The sequence below is a fragment of the Argentina silus genome, assembly GCF_951799395.1.
Source record: "Argentina silus genome assembly, chromosome: 10".
Classification (NCBI taxonomy): domain Eukaryota; kingdom Metazoa; phylum Chordata; class Actinopteri; order Argentiniformes; family Argentinidae; genus Argentina; species Argentina silus.
In genome coordinates this window covers 1,028,360-1,043,311 of record NC_139664.1, presented here as the reverse complement: position 1 = coordinate 1,043,311, position 14,952 = coordinate 1,028,360, and the positions used below count along the sequence as shown (strand labels likewise).

Here is a 14,952-nt window from a genome sequence, read left to right as displayed (position 1 = left end):
GGTAGGCCTAGTACAAGGCCCCAGATCAGCTCTCTATCTAACAGGTTAGTTCTTTAGTTGAAACCACTTCTCACTGCTGTTGTTTTTACATTCCATTTGTATTGGTCCGTTACCATTAGAAATCACAAGGTCTAAAGCAGGTTTCGACATGTTTGTTCTGGTCCTTTTGGTACTTTCCACTCGTCACTACAGGGCGTTTCCTGTGATACAAAGACACACACAGACAAACTATTTCTGATACAGGGCCCATAGCCCTCTGGGTTAGAGCAAATGGCAAACTGTCTTTGCACAGCAATGCTGCAGTGCCATGGTCACCTTCTGGTGATTACTGCATTGCTCTGTCACTTGGGCAAAAATCGCATTTCTTACTATCCACTCAGACATGAAGTCTGAGATTTTATTCAGGTATTTCTGAGTCACCACTTGGAGGTGTTCCTTCCGTAGCAACACAATCTAGATGTTGGCCAATCCAGCAACTAGCTAGTGTGACATTCTCTCTCCCGATTGTTAGTCACCAAAGTCGTGGTGAAAAAAGAGCTGGTGTCTATTCTGGTTGCATCGCCCTATGGTCAAATCGCTCAAGTCTTCGGATGTTGCGACTTCCATTGAAAAGGACTGATTTCCGACTGCTTTGTAGCTCTACAAGACGCGAGATGCCTGAACACCCAGTTACTTGCATTGACCCTGAGACCAGCTCCACCCACCCTCTTACATGCCTAGAGAGTTTTCGTACCTGGCTGTAATATTGCACAGGACAAGAAATGTGGACCAAAACCGTCTGTATGGTGCATGTGTACCCAGCATGTACTAGTCTGTATAAGAACTCATTGGTGCTTGAATCCCAGATGGATCCATCCTTGCCCTTACCATGGGGGGAGTGGGGTGGTAGTGCGAGGACCCATTCAACCTGATGCAATTTCATGGTTTTAAGTTACAGGATGTGCTTTTGTATTTAACAACTGCTTTTCTTATCACCACATTGACCCACAGTACAGTACAGAGCAGAGGAATGAATTCTCTTTTCAGTCGCCATTGAGTCGACAAGACCCCTGTTTCATCAAGATGATATGGTGTTTCTATTTGGACCACTCGACCATCCTTGACATTGACAACCCCTCTGTGTGCAAGTTCATAATTTCAAAGGACACTTGACACTTGAAATGACCCTTTTTTCTGACAAATACAAGCTAATGGAAGTACAGTCAGTTTGGGAATCAATGCCAATTGTGGATAGGGGCCTCTGGTACAAGGTGGTATTCCCTTATGACAAGGGCCCCTAGACTTGTTAATAATACGGGACATGAGAGGAGACTATTCTCCAAGGGGTTTACTATGCACTGCTCATAGTCCCTACTTGCTGTACTGAACCATGTGTTATTTTGAGTCAAACTTTAAGTTGTGGTTTACTGGTATGACACAGAAAACCCTTGCTGAGAACCCCTAAAAAAAAAAAAAAAAAAAAAAAAAAAAAAAAGGTTAAATGGGCACCATCTTGCGTGTTTCTTGCTTCCCTCTGTCTTTCCTTCTTGCAGGTTTCCTGTTACTAAAATGGTGGCCAGCAGGCAGCAGCACTTCAGTGTGACCCAGTTGTAAGCAGGCTGTTACCATTTCTCTTGCTGTAAACCAACCTAGACTGGCCATAAATGATGCTGGGGAATGTTATGGAGTTTCCACATAATTAACAGCTGTCAAACAACAGAGTTAGGGAGAGCAACACGTAGGACAGCCGTTACTGCTGCTGCCCGCATTGTGTCTGTCTGGGAGCCATTGCACTTTCAGCAGCAGCAGCAGCAGCAGTCGGCTCGGCGAGCTGCGCAGCCCAGAGGCAGAAGCCGCGAAATGCAGGATTGTGCGGTGCGCAGAAACAGTACTGCGCAGCCCATAGAACGTGGGGCGGGTTCTCGCAAGGTTCCTCTACGTTCTTATTGGTTCTAACAGCGTGGAATCAGGAATGTTCCCGGGGTCCAGGCACATTGTGTGATGCGCCAAAGAGGAAAACAAGTAAATCATGTGTTGTGTTCTTCTGAAATATGACATTGTATTCACCTAATTCATGGATATGCTTGAGGTGTGCACGGAAATAACTGTCTGACGCATCGTGGGACAGAAAGCGAACGAAGGACGGGTCGAGGGACACATGATTGCATTGGTAAGTAAGGTTCTTCAGAACTGAAGGGAGCCGAGTTGTAATGGGGAAGAAGCCATTTGTAGATGGATGGTGCTAATAGTTAGCATTGCAAGCCAAGATGCAGTCATTGAGTGGCAAACATTATTTATCACAATTTCACAACATAACATTTCCACTTAGCTGTTTCATTCACTCTGGACATGCGTGTTGGCTAATTAGTTTATTGTTATACCCTGTCCTCATACTTGCTTGGCAGGCTGGACACCCTTGTTGTAACTAGCTACTGTAGGCTACACGCAGTGGTGCTATTGCCAGCAAATCTATGCAACGTACATACCTGTGCTACTACCTGGATATGACGATGTGATCATGCGAAATGAACTACTGATAATTAGCGGACATAAGTACCAATTTTGATTGATATCATGCATGTATACCTCGCTAATTAACCCCACATTGTAAGAAAACAATAAACATACGAGTCAGTTAAGTACAGTAAGGTAATATTCCGCCTTGCTGGACATCACACGTTTCACATTTAGAATGATCGATTATCATAGAATTGTAGAATGTCACATTTAATGGAATGAGAACACATAATTCTACAGCAGTAATCAAATAGATATATGTCTTGTTTACTCTAGTGATTACTGGTCTCCGTCAATGTTAGGTTTTAATCAATTTGACCTTTCTGACAGGATGCATCCTTTTGTTATGTAGCAGCTAGCTAGCGGTATCGTTTACGTTAGGGATTCAAGGGAACTTTAGTTTGTCAGCTAACTGACTACAGTTGTATTGATTAGCCAACTTTTTGTCAGTCAGCGATGCTTCCCAAGTGTAATGTATTCACTTGTTTATAGCACGTGATCATAAGTAATTAGATTAATTTGGTATTCATCACGACTTCCTCTTTCTTACTCCTCCTACTCTTCTGATTGGCTAATTAGTTGTGACTCAACCACAATAATGATGTGATGTTATGATTAGACTGCGTCTTCCTTTGTGTTTTATAATCATATTCATGATTAGTCATATTGCTGATCTTGGTGCAGATTTGATTATATCAACTACAGGGACAGCTAAATCAGGCAGCCATGACATAAACATTAGCTATGCCCATTGATTTGCATTTTGCACTCCTTGATGAGTTGTTGTTTCAAATGACGGCGACACCACTCCTCTGCTGGCTGTGGTGGGTGATGCTTGTGTGATGCTTGTATTATTGTACTGTTTGGTCAGTTGTTCAAAGTCGTAGTGTCAAATTTTACAGAATTATACTCTTGATCAGAGATTGTTATTCTAAGAGGAAAACATTTCTCATAACGTCCAAGGAATATTATTGACGCTTTTTCTGGGAACAGCCCAAAAAAAGCTAGGCTAGTCTATGGGACTGACTTGTTATGTTACAAAAGCATGAGAACACAATGTAAATCTGTTGGTTACTTTGGTTTGGAGTCACGTATAGAAGCATTTATATGCACTGTTCAGTTTGCTTAGCTGCGAGTAAGCACCTGTTTAACTTCATGGGAAATGTGATTGGCTCATCTGACAACTAACATGTTGTTCATTTAGCCATTCATATACATTTCCAGACTAAATAAATGCCTCACATTCAACCCCACAACTCCTATGGTAAATTTCCGTTGTGTACAAAAATATGCTAGCATGCCAAAGAATGTACTACATAAATCATAAGGTGAGTGTAGATCCTGTGATAGATGATTAGTACCTAATAGATTGAACTTAACTTAGAATACTGTACTGTATTTTTACTGAACTGTTGTACTTCTGTAATTTTCCATTGTATGAGGAAGCGTGCTGAATGCAAGAGTCGTGTGCAAAAGATGTCAGACACCAGTAAGCACTCAAGGTCTCCTTAATTCATTGTTGAAAACTGTCCAACCAAAACAAGATACTGTCCAACCAGATACTTTTGATCATAAACTGCTGGCCTTAAGGGCCTCGTAATGCTGGGAACCATCTGACCTGACCCTTGAGTTGTATCTCAAAATAATGTATAATCATGTGATTTGTATTGTATGGAGGGTACCCAGAGGTTAAGAGCAGGAGCAGTACCAATAAGTACTAAGAATGGAGTTGATGTAATATGTTTTAGATAATCACGATGTGCTCGCCGTCAGTATTGTTACACCCTGATGACTGACTTTAGAAATGGGAGGGGAAACCAAACCGTGAGGGGGTGCAGGAACCAGGGAAAAGACATTGGTGGCAAACAGCCAGGAGGTGTAGATGATTTACATGAGGGATGGAACCTAAATTGGAAAATGTATAAACATGGTGTTCTGAAGAGCAAACGGGAGGATGCTTCACGAACCACCTCGGCTTTGTTACTTGTAATGAAAGTCTCTGGAGAAACCATCAGCTCTAGTCTTTGGCATAGAATTCCACGACACTCCTTTGCTAGTTTCAAAGTCATGTTACTAAGAAATTTGCTAGAAAAAGATGTGAAAATGATTGACAGATTTATTAGTGCAGCTATGAGTAATCATGCTGGTTTGATGGTTGCCGGGAAATGTTTTTGATGACATGGATAGTTTGCCCCCCCCCCCAGCAGCACCCAGGGTGGTGGAAACACGATGCACACAAAAAAAAACATCAATGCTTGGGCCCTAAAAAAAAAGTCTGAGTTTCCAAAGTTCTTTGGAAATTCAGTAGTTTGATTTTTTTGCTTGTGAGGGTTGAAATTCATTTGTATGCCTAGATTGTGTACTCTGTATGTCTTGAATGTGTTTGTAATTTGATTAGCCTGCATTTCTTCCTCGTTCTCCAGTGTCCTGGGCAGATGTAACTCACGGCACCTTGGATCCCATCCACACATGCCAAAGCAGAGGTGGTGAGTATTTGGGTTACGATGCTGTTACTAGAGTAATCACAGAGTTAATGTAAGAGCAATGTCACATTGTTACCGTGTGACTTTACAACCCTACTAGAGTAATCACAGAGTTAATGTAAGAGCAATGTCACATTGTTACCGTGTGACTTTACAACCCTATTCCCATTTGCCAATGTCCTGATGTTGTGTCCTCTTGTATAGCCAGCATTTTATCACCTATTCCCATGTGTACCATGTTCTCTCTTTAAACTGTAAGATGTTAGTCTGTATGCACGTTAACACTATGGTGTCTTGTCTTGTGAATTCATTCTCTCTCAGGATCGGGTGAAGGAAGACTGAGGTCCCAGACCCCCCGTGCAGGATGGCTCATGGATGGAACACCTGTTTTCACAACATTCAGCCTTTGTCATCAGACTCGAGGACTGTGATCGTGCCTTTGGATCCAGAGGAGAACTTGGTCCAACACATCGAGAGCCTCATTGAACAGGATGGCCTTTCCAACATGGGGGTTTCCGCAGAGACCCTCTCCCCCGACTTGAACTTAAATTCAGACTTTTACTCAAATTCCAACCCTAGCTCAGATTCTGTGCCACAGAGATACTATGATGACTTCCCATGGCAAGATGAGAGCCAACACACAGTTCAGGCAGACCTGGTAAAACACAGACGAGGCAGCTCCTACACAGATTTTGCCCCAGATAGATCAGCCAGTTCCAGCTGTTTCCCCTCAGATTTAGAAGCAGACTCGCATGATTTCAAAGACGACTGTGACATGCTAAATCCATCTATTCTAGAAGACTACTCAGATGTCAGCAGCTGCTCAGAGCCAGATAACAACAGGTCGAGGTCCTCCTGTCCGACGTTAAACCATGATTCTAGTCAGCATTCTGAAACCCAAGGAATCGACAGCAACAGGAATTTGAGTCATCCAGATTGGCCCCCTACTCCCTCTAGCAATCTTAAGGATACTCCGCTGGGTTCAGATGACAACAGATCACCCCCTAAAGAAGGAGGCCATGCTTGCAAGATCTTGGTTCCCTTCCCAGGTGCCCCAGAGAGCCTGTCCGCCTCAGAGAATGATGGAGAGGAGGATCCGGGTGACGATGCACAGGAGAGAGAAAAAGAAGAGGAGGAGCGGTCAAGCACACAAGAGGAGGAGGAGAGGGTAAGAGGAGGAGGAGGATATGGCATGCCTAGCGAAGAAGAAGACAAGGAGACATGCATGCAAGAGGATGAACACTCATGTGCCCCAGAGTCATGCACACCAGAGCATGAGGAGGAGGAGATGAGAAGAGGAGGACAATGTGGAGGAGGACAAGGAGATATACATGTGGAGGAGGAGTCACACAAAAAAGAGTGTCCACACTCAGACCCCCACTTAGGTGCCCCAGAGAGTCAGCCTGTCTTAGCGAGCGAGGGAGGAGAGGATCTGGATGGCAAAGCATTGGAGAGGGAACAGGAGGAGGAGACAAGCATGCAAGGAGATCAACAGTCCCGTGCCCCAGACAACATGTCCGTCTCAGAGAGTGAAAGACAGGAGGATATGGATGGAGAACAGGGGGAGGAGAAGGAGGAGGAGGAGGAAGAAGAGAAATCAATAAGGGAAGAGGATCGATATTCCAATGTCAGCTGTCGAGAGGGCCACAATGAAGGGTCTGTCCTGAGAAAGGGTGATGAAGAGGAGGACATTCCTTCGTCAACCCAAGGACCAGTGGATTCGCGGGATATCAAGACCTCTGATGCTCAAGATGCTAATGCTCACAAGCTACATGACTATACCAGTGCCTTAGAATGTCACAGTGCCGCTAGAGAAGCTGAGCCAGAAGATGGAAGCAGAAGTTCCTTTAGCAGAGGTGGACTGGAGGGCAGCAGTTCTTTAGGTGGACTGGAGGGTAGCAGTTCTTTAGGTGGACTGGAGGGTAGCAGTTCTTTAGGTGGACTGGAGGGTAGCAGTTCTTTAGGTGGACTGGAGGGCAGCAATCAGACGTTTGAATCCTGCTTAGAGTTCCCCAAAAATCAATGTTTGAAAATGAGATTTCAGGAAATCATGGGTGGCGGCCCTGTTAGTCAGAACTCTACCTGTGAGGTGAATGAGGCAGATTCCATTGGAGCAAGTGAAAGCAAAGAGGACCTCAGCAGCTTGGATTGTTTAGAGCACTGTTTAGGCCAGAACAAATCACAGACTGCAGAAATTCCCTCCCTTCAAAATGAATGGACTAACCCCATTGAGGAGACCAATACGTCTTCTTGTTTGGCGGAGGATCAGACCGTGCAACAGAACCACTTCGAGCCACCCGCCCTTGAGAGAGCTGGTCTGGAAAACGCAACGTCACCATTTCAGGAGGTATCTACAGCAGTCGATGGCCAAGAACCCCCCATGCTCAGCATGTTCTACGGCGAACCACTGTCAGAGGAGGAATCCCTCAGTGACACTGAGAGCAAGGTGGAGACAAGATCTGAATCCAACCAGGTCGAAGGAACTAAAGCAGCTCAGTTGAAATCATCACAGCATATGAAGAGACGCCTGCACCCCATCGTGCTGCTGAAAACCTCCAAACGGAGGGATGACATGAATGAAGCGTTTCACTGTTCAGAGTGCCAACAGACAGCACAGAGTGCAGACCATCTTCTCGAGCACCACCATTGTAGCCACTCCCAGCACAAATTTCAATTCTGCCAGACCTGCAGCACCTACCTGGTGGATGATGTAGCAGCGCAACATCGCTGTGGGGATGATAATGAAAGTGCTGCGTTCCCCTCTAAGACTACGTCCACACCACAGAAGAGCAAGTCGACCTGGCGTCCTGTACCCAAGTGTAAATTATGCAACAAGACGTTCCCCAGACTTTACAGCTACCACTCCCACATGCGGCTCCACTCGGGAATAACACCGTTCAAATGCCCCAAATGTGGTCTTTACTTCGCACAGATCGGAAGCCTGAACAAACATGTCCGTCTGATGCGATGCAAGCATTTGAGATCCAAAGCCGCAGCTCAGAAACAGACCGAAGTCCCAAGTACCGGCGTCATCGAAAACAAAACTATCACGTCCCACTTAAGGCATAAAATTGTGGAGCCCTTTGTTCATCCACCAGACAGCCTTTATGCCAATCTCCCTGACTGTTATGTGAAGCTGGTGGATATCTGCAAAGAACATACTTGTAGTATTTGTTGGAAAAGTTTCTCATGCAAGCTAAAGCTCCACAAGCATGGACACAATGTACACAAATGCAACGTCCTCCTCATAAAACCTGTGACTTCGTCCCAAAACATAGCGACTTCATTTAAAGTGCCAGTGAGAACTGGTACTTATGGCAGATATGACTGCCCCCTCTGCCCACGCATTTTCAAGTACTCCTACAACCTGTCCCGCCATCTGCGTATGCAGTGCATCAAGGACAGTGTATCCGGAGGCAAGGGGAAAGTTGGCAATAAGTTTAAATGTCCTTTGTGCAGCACCACCTATACTAATGGATCTAACCGATTTCGACACCTAAGAACGACTTGTATCAAGGAGTATGTCCTTAACTGCAGTGGAAGGGAAATAAAAAGTGAACACAAGGAAAACATGGAGCAGAAAAAACAACCTACACAACCTCCACCGATGACATCTGATAAAAATGGGCTACGCTTCAAATGCAAACTTTGTCACGCCATTTTCTCTACTGTCTCTGGGAGGTACAGACACATGAAGAAACATGATGTGTATAAAAAGTCTGGGAAAAAGTTTAAATTCAGGCATTCCAGTCTTGATCCCACTTTCCAACAGTCAATCAAACCTGAGATGTCCCAAGAAGCCCCTACGCTTGCCAATGAAGCTGATGTCCAACCCAACTCCTGCCGTTTCTGTGGAAAATGTTTCAGTAATCCTTATTCCCTAAAGAAACACATGCACACGCACAAAGGTGAGAAACCATACCGCTGCCTGGAGTGTGGAAAACGTTTTAGGAAACAAGTGCATCTTTTATCTCACAAAAATGTGCACCAGCGTAGGATACAATGCACCGTATGCAAGAAGATTGTTCCTACCATTGGGGACTTGCTGAAGCACAGAAAATCTCACATTAAAAAAGGAATGCTTCAGTGCCCAGACTGCCCACTGCAGTTCCGGTACCCTGCCTTTCTGCTCCGACATATTGGCTCACACAAACGCCTAGAGGATCAGGCCCGCAAAGCGAAGCAACAGCAACAGCAACTACAATCACAACAGCAGCAGAAAAAGGAAGAGAAAGAGGAAGATGGAGCAGAAAAGAAGTGCTCCGTATGCCAAGAGGTGTTCCACAGTGTCTCAGAACTAGGCAGCCACAGCATGAGTCACCTGCCAGGGCCCTCTGCACGTCAGTGTCCGTTCTGTAAGGGCCACTTCTCTAGCCGCGGCTCTCTGATTCGCCACATGCGTATTCACACAGGGGAGAAACCCTATTGTTGTCAGCAGTGTGGTGAACGCTTTTATCGCCAGGAATTACTTGTGCTTCACAGGCGGAAGTGTCCAGGGCCTCCAGTCATCACCAGCAAAGCAGTTGAAGGGAAAGCCATGCCTTCAGTCATCAGGGAAAAGAACTACCCATTTAAGTGTTCATACTGTCCTCGAAGGTTTGAGCGGTGGAATCGCATGACCAAACACCACGATGGCCATGATTCAAATACTGTACGTCCCTGTTCGAAATGCGGCCAATGCTTCGGACTCTACAAATATAGGGCGCATGAAAGAGTTTGCAACTTCTCCAAAACAGAAGGTGGAAAACGTTTCCGCAGGAAATTTAACAGGGACATCGGTGAGAAAACATGCAATGTCTCCAGCACAAAGCCCCAAACCACTTTGTATTCATGTAAAAGTTGCTTGAAGAACTTTGATCAGCAAGCCGGCAGGAATATCCATGAGAGAACTTGCAACAACTCTAGTGCAGCTCCCGAAAACACTTTCATGTATACATGCAGAAATTGTGGAAAAAACTTTAATAGACAAGCTAACTGCAATGTCCATGAGAAGATTTGCTTCTACACTAGCAAAACGCCCAAGATGATATTTTTGCATCCGTGCGGGATGTGTGGGAGAAGGTTTACCAGATCAGATAATCGGGATGTACATGAGAAGAGATTCTGCCGCAACTCCAGAGCTCCTGGATCAATGCCCATGAATAATAACACCACAGTATTGGGAACCAGGGGCAACGATGTGTTCCAGCACAAATGCCCACACTGTTCAAACAGATTCAGGTACAGAAGTTATCTGCTGAAACATCTTCCTTCACACACTGGGGAAAAACCTTACCCATGCATGCACTGTGGTCACAGATATGCAGACCGTCTCAAATTCTTACAGCATGAAGCTTTCTGTGACGGTGTGAACAGACAGAGGCCATGCACCACCAAGAGTGACATCACCACAACGCTGTCTAATGCCTCTGGCCCTGCAGAGTTAAGAAGACGCCCACCGGGGGAGATCGAAGGGGAATACAAGTGCAAATTCTGTACAAAAACCTTTATGAAATCTCGAAACTTAAGGCGGCACATCCTAACACACACAGAGGTTAAGCCATATCGCTGCAAGGCCTGTGACAGCTGCTTCTCCCGATATGATCACCTTAAACTGCATCAGAGTCGCTGCAAAGGGAAAAGGCAACGATTGGAAGTTCGTATTGCCAAAATCAGTGTCGAGGATATTGGAAGGGGCTGGCAAAATAAAAAGGATACGTTGGATTTAGGAAAGCGACACATGTTCTCATGCGACACCTGTGCAAAAAGCTTCCACACTCAGAAGTCTTTGGACAGACATGTCATTGTGATGCACGCTACAAAACAATTCAGCTGCGACTGTTGTGAGGTCACGTTCACTGCTGAAAAGTCGCTGAAGAGACATCAAAAGAGAAGCAGCTGTAAAAGAATATTCACCAGTAAAATAAAGTCTGTGCAGCAGAGTTTGAATTTGCAAGAGGAAAGTGTTGGTACTCTGCCACCCAGAGAGAACAGAATTCTACAGAGGATACAGCTGCACTATAAAGATAAGAGAAAATTCAGATGTTCCTATTGCCCTCGTGTTTTCAAGACTTCTGAGCAATTGAGGGTGCACACACGCTTACACACCGGGGAGAAGCCGTTTGGCTGTGCCAGCTGTGGAGAGAGGTTCATCAGGAGGGACTACTTACAGCGCCACCTGATCAAGTGCAACGGCCTGAGGGGGGAACCTATTGACCCGGAGCTGTGTGACAAGTGTGGAGAGGTGTTTTCTCCAGTTGAACTACAGGAACATCTGAAGAGCTGCGTAGTGAAATCTAAGTCGCCTTCCCACAGCCCCCGCGCGCCCTCCGCGCACAACCCACCAAAGGGCTTCTCTTGTGCTGGTTGCAGTTCCCGCTTCTTGTTGTTCTCACAGCTCCAGCAACATTTCCTCACCACACACAGATCAGACACGGCTGCACAGCCACCGAGCCAGGCGCCGCCTCTACCGCAGCAGCAGCTGATTGGCCTGTTGAATGTCAAGGAGGAGCCTCTGGATGAGGGGTATGGTGACAAACTGCAGAGTAGCGATAACAGCCCAACAATGTTTGATCAAGATAACAATACTCATGATGAGGTGGATAAACCCTTCCTGTGTACTCATTGCAATATGCGCTTTATAAATAAAAGTGGGCTGAACAGGCACATGCGTGCACATACAGGGCAGTATCCATTCGTCTGCAAGAGGTGCAACAAAGGTTTCTGGAACAGGAACTTCTACAGGAAACACGGTAGGAAATGTTCTAGCCTCTGGAAGAGCCTGTTCAAGGAGGAGCGTAATGCAGATACTGTAATTGCCTCCGAGATAGACTCTACTCTTAAAGATGGCGTGCTTGTCTTTAACCAAGGGTCCAAAACAACAGGTACTGGGGTCCTGCAGACAAACTTCTCCTGCAAAGATGACAACATAAAGGCGTTAAAACCGCAGGATTCCACTGGGAACCAACAGAATGGAAGCTCATCCAAAGAGAAAAAAGCTGTCCAGTATCAGTGCTCAGAATGTGATAAAAGTTTCTCGGATGGGCTGCTGCTCATTAGTCACTTGGAGGACCATGGGCGAGAAGATCAGGAGAGGAAAAACAGCACCTGCCCCAAGTGTGGGAAAGTATGTGCCAGTCAGGGTCAGCTGGAGAGGCATATGAAAGTGCACACCAATGAGAAGATTTATTCTTGCCCAGAATGCTCACAGACCTTTCTCTACCCCTCTGACCTTGATATCCATAGAACGTGTCATGACCCAAACAGACCGTTTGTCTGCACAGAATGTCAACAAAGGTTTTGGACAAGTCAGTCACTAAATAACCATTTCACCGAAGCCCATCCCAGGGAGGTGCACACTTGCCATTTCTGTAAGAAGGGCTATGCCCTCCGTAGCTCACTGGTCAGACACTGCAGGATGATGCACCCAAACGGGCAGATAGACAATGAGGCTGACAGCTCTATAAAGGAAAAGGAAACACAGGAAGTTGATATTGAAGTAGAAGGGAATGAAAAAAGTGATGCAAATGACGATAATTATGATGACGACGACGACGCCGCCAATGAAACTGATGGCACTGATGAGAACGACTCCGACTCGGCTCCCTACTTCCCCTGTCACGTCTGTGGTAAGACCTTCCTCACCTCAGAGTGTCTGGAGGACCATCAGCGCTGCCACACCGGCGAGAAGCCCCACGAGTGTGCAGAATGCGGGAAGTGCTTCTTCCAGCTACCCCAACTGCAGCAGCATGAGCGGAGTCACAAGTCAGAGTTTCAGTGTCAGACGTGTGGGAGGGGCTTTGTGTCCCTCTTCGCTCTGCGTAAACACAAGCACTCGCATGGGAAGAGTCGCCCCCACCGCTGCCCCAAGTGCCAGCTCAGCTTCACGGGACCCTCGCAGCTGGCAGAGCATATGGCCACACATCGCGAGGACAACTTCCCCTGCGACATATGTGACCAGACCTTCTCCTGTAAGATCAGCCGCGCTGAGCACCGGAAAATCCACACTGAGCAAGAGGAGGCTCTCCTGCCTCTGATGCCACCAGAGGAAAAGACCGCATCCCCCTCTCCTTCCTCTGCGTCGTCGTCCTCCTCCTCAGCTGAACACAAGTATCGCTGTGATGTTTGCACCAAGTGCTTTAAAGACCCTGAGCAGCTCTCAGAGCATGGCTGCACGCCAGCCAGAGAGAGACCTCATAAATGCCAAGACTGTAATAAGCACTTCTTACATGGTTCTCACTTAAAGAAGCACCAGCTCAGACACCACCTGGGGGCGAAATCATATCAGTATCAGTGTGATCAGTGCCACATGAGTTTTAGTTATCGGGCCCATTTTCTCCTCCATTTGAAGAGACACAGTGCTGATGAGGCTGCAGAAGAAAGTAATACAATGGCAGAAGAGGGTGGCACAGAGAAGATCTATAAATGCCCTATTTGCCCCCACAGGTTCGCCCATGCCATGGAACTGGCCAGGCACCTCTCAGTGCATTCTGAGAACACGCACGCATGCCGTGTTTGCAAGATGGTGTTCCCCAGCAAAAGCAAGCTAGCGGAACACGAGCGTTGCCACCAGACAGCTGCTACGCAGTACGAGTGCACAGAGTGTGGCCAGAGCTTCCTGGGCAGCGACGCTTTCCGCAAGCACCGCTGCGCTCGAAGACAGCGTGCCGTGACGGACGGTGAGCGTCCAAATCAGTCTACCGCAAAGACTCCTCCGGTCACATCAGAACAAGCAGTGGAGGAGGAGGTTGAGGTGGACGTGGGTGAGGACTTCTATATTTGCCCGATCTGCTCTAAGAGATTCTCCTCTCAGTTCAGTCTCCAGGAACATCAAAGCAAACAGCATAACAGTGAACGGCCATTCAAGTGCCCTGTCTGTAAGAAAGCCTTCACCCAGAAGAGGTACCTCCAAGACCATGAGAGAAGGCATTGTTACAAGGCTGACACTGGACACAAACCCCCCCAGAGCACTGACAACCAATACAAGTGCCCCCTCTGCCCCAGGTCTGTAGCCTCGGCACAGGAGCTGGCCACGCATATGAGGAAGCACGCCGAGCGGCACGTGGGGGAACACCGCTGTGACATGTGCTACAAGTCCTTCTCTCAGCTGACTCTGCTTAGGCAGCACCAGGAGAGTCATGTCGGAGAGGTTGTGTATGAATGCACAGAATGTGACAAGGCGTTCGCTTTCCCCCATCTCCTGGATGAACATCAAAAGACTCATGCAGCCCCCTCTTAATAAGACCCCCCCCCCCCCCCCACACACACACCCCACCCCCACCAAAGTCCATTCAGATTAATTGGTTAACCAAATTGGTCGTAGGAAAAGCCCCCTCCTGCCTCACTTACCAGTGGCTGAGTTCATCAGTGTTATCCAGCAGGGGAGGCTGGTGGAGGTAGAAATCGGAGGACGGGCTCATTGTCATGAGGAATCCAGCAGCCTCCCCTGTGGGGACAGCCTCCAGTGATCCAAGTACTTTATCATAAAGATGTTGTGTGTTCTCTGATAACCTTCATTGCGTTTGTACCACGTGGTTGTTGCTGTTTCATTTGTACCACGTGGTTGTTGCTGTTTCATCTTCTCTCCTCTTGGTTATTTCATTTGTGAAGAATTGACCGCAGGTCTTAAACTATGTTTTTTAGGCAATTACTGAATTATTTTCACTACCTGATTTGTGAGAATGTTTGTATTTACTTAGTTCCTCCCTTGAACTTATCTATATATATATAATCTATATATATTATCTATATATATAATCTATATATATTATATATATATATATATATATATATATATATATATATATATATATATATATATATATATATATATATATTTAGCCAGAACTACAGTTCTTTAGTATTCTGGCAGTTAAAGCTCCTTTCTGTAGAGCTGTAATTTGTAAAACCTTGACATTGTGTACAGGAGTTTAAATGTTGTGTGTCCCCTGAACGCTATTACAGTATGCATGATCCAGAGGGTAGAAGGAAAGCT

At 46.2% G+C, this 14,952-nt stretch overlaps 1 protein-coding gene across 2 annotated transcripts; it reads left to right on the top strand.

The window, feature by feature from the left end:
• The first annotated feature begins 1,996 nt into the window (after nt 1-1,996).
• znf1035 (zinc finger protein 1035) lies at nt 1,997-14,705 on the top strand. 2 transcript variants are annotated; one of them, XM_083678833.1, is made up of 4 exons: nt 1,997-2,149; nt 4,920-4,982; nt 5,301-6,835; nt 6,944-14,705. In XM_083678833.1, the coding sequence occupies exons 3-4, from the start codon at nt 5,344-5,346 to the stop codon at nt 14,194-14,196; spliced, it is 8,745 nt and encodes a 2,914-aa protein (XP_083534959.1). In that variant the 5' UTR covers nt 1,997-2,149; nt 4,920-4,982; nt 5,301-5,343; the 3' UTR covers nt 14,197-14,705. The 2 variants fall into 2 exon arrangements, with proteins under 2 accessions (XP_083534959.1, XP_083534958.1); XM_083678832.1 differs by having other exon boundaries at nt 5,301-14,705.
• The last annotated feature ends 247 nt before the right edge of the window (nt 14,706-14,952 follow it).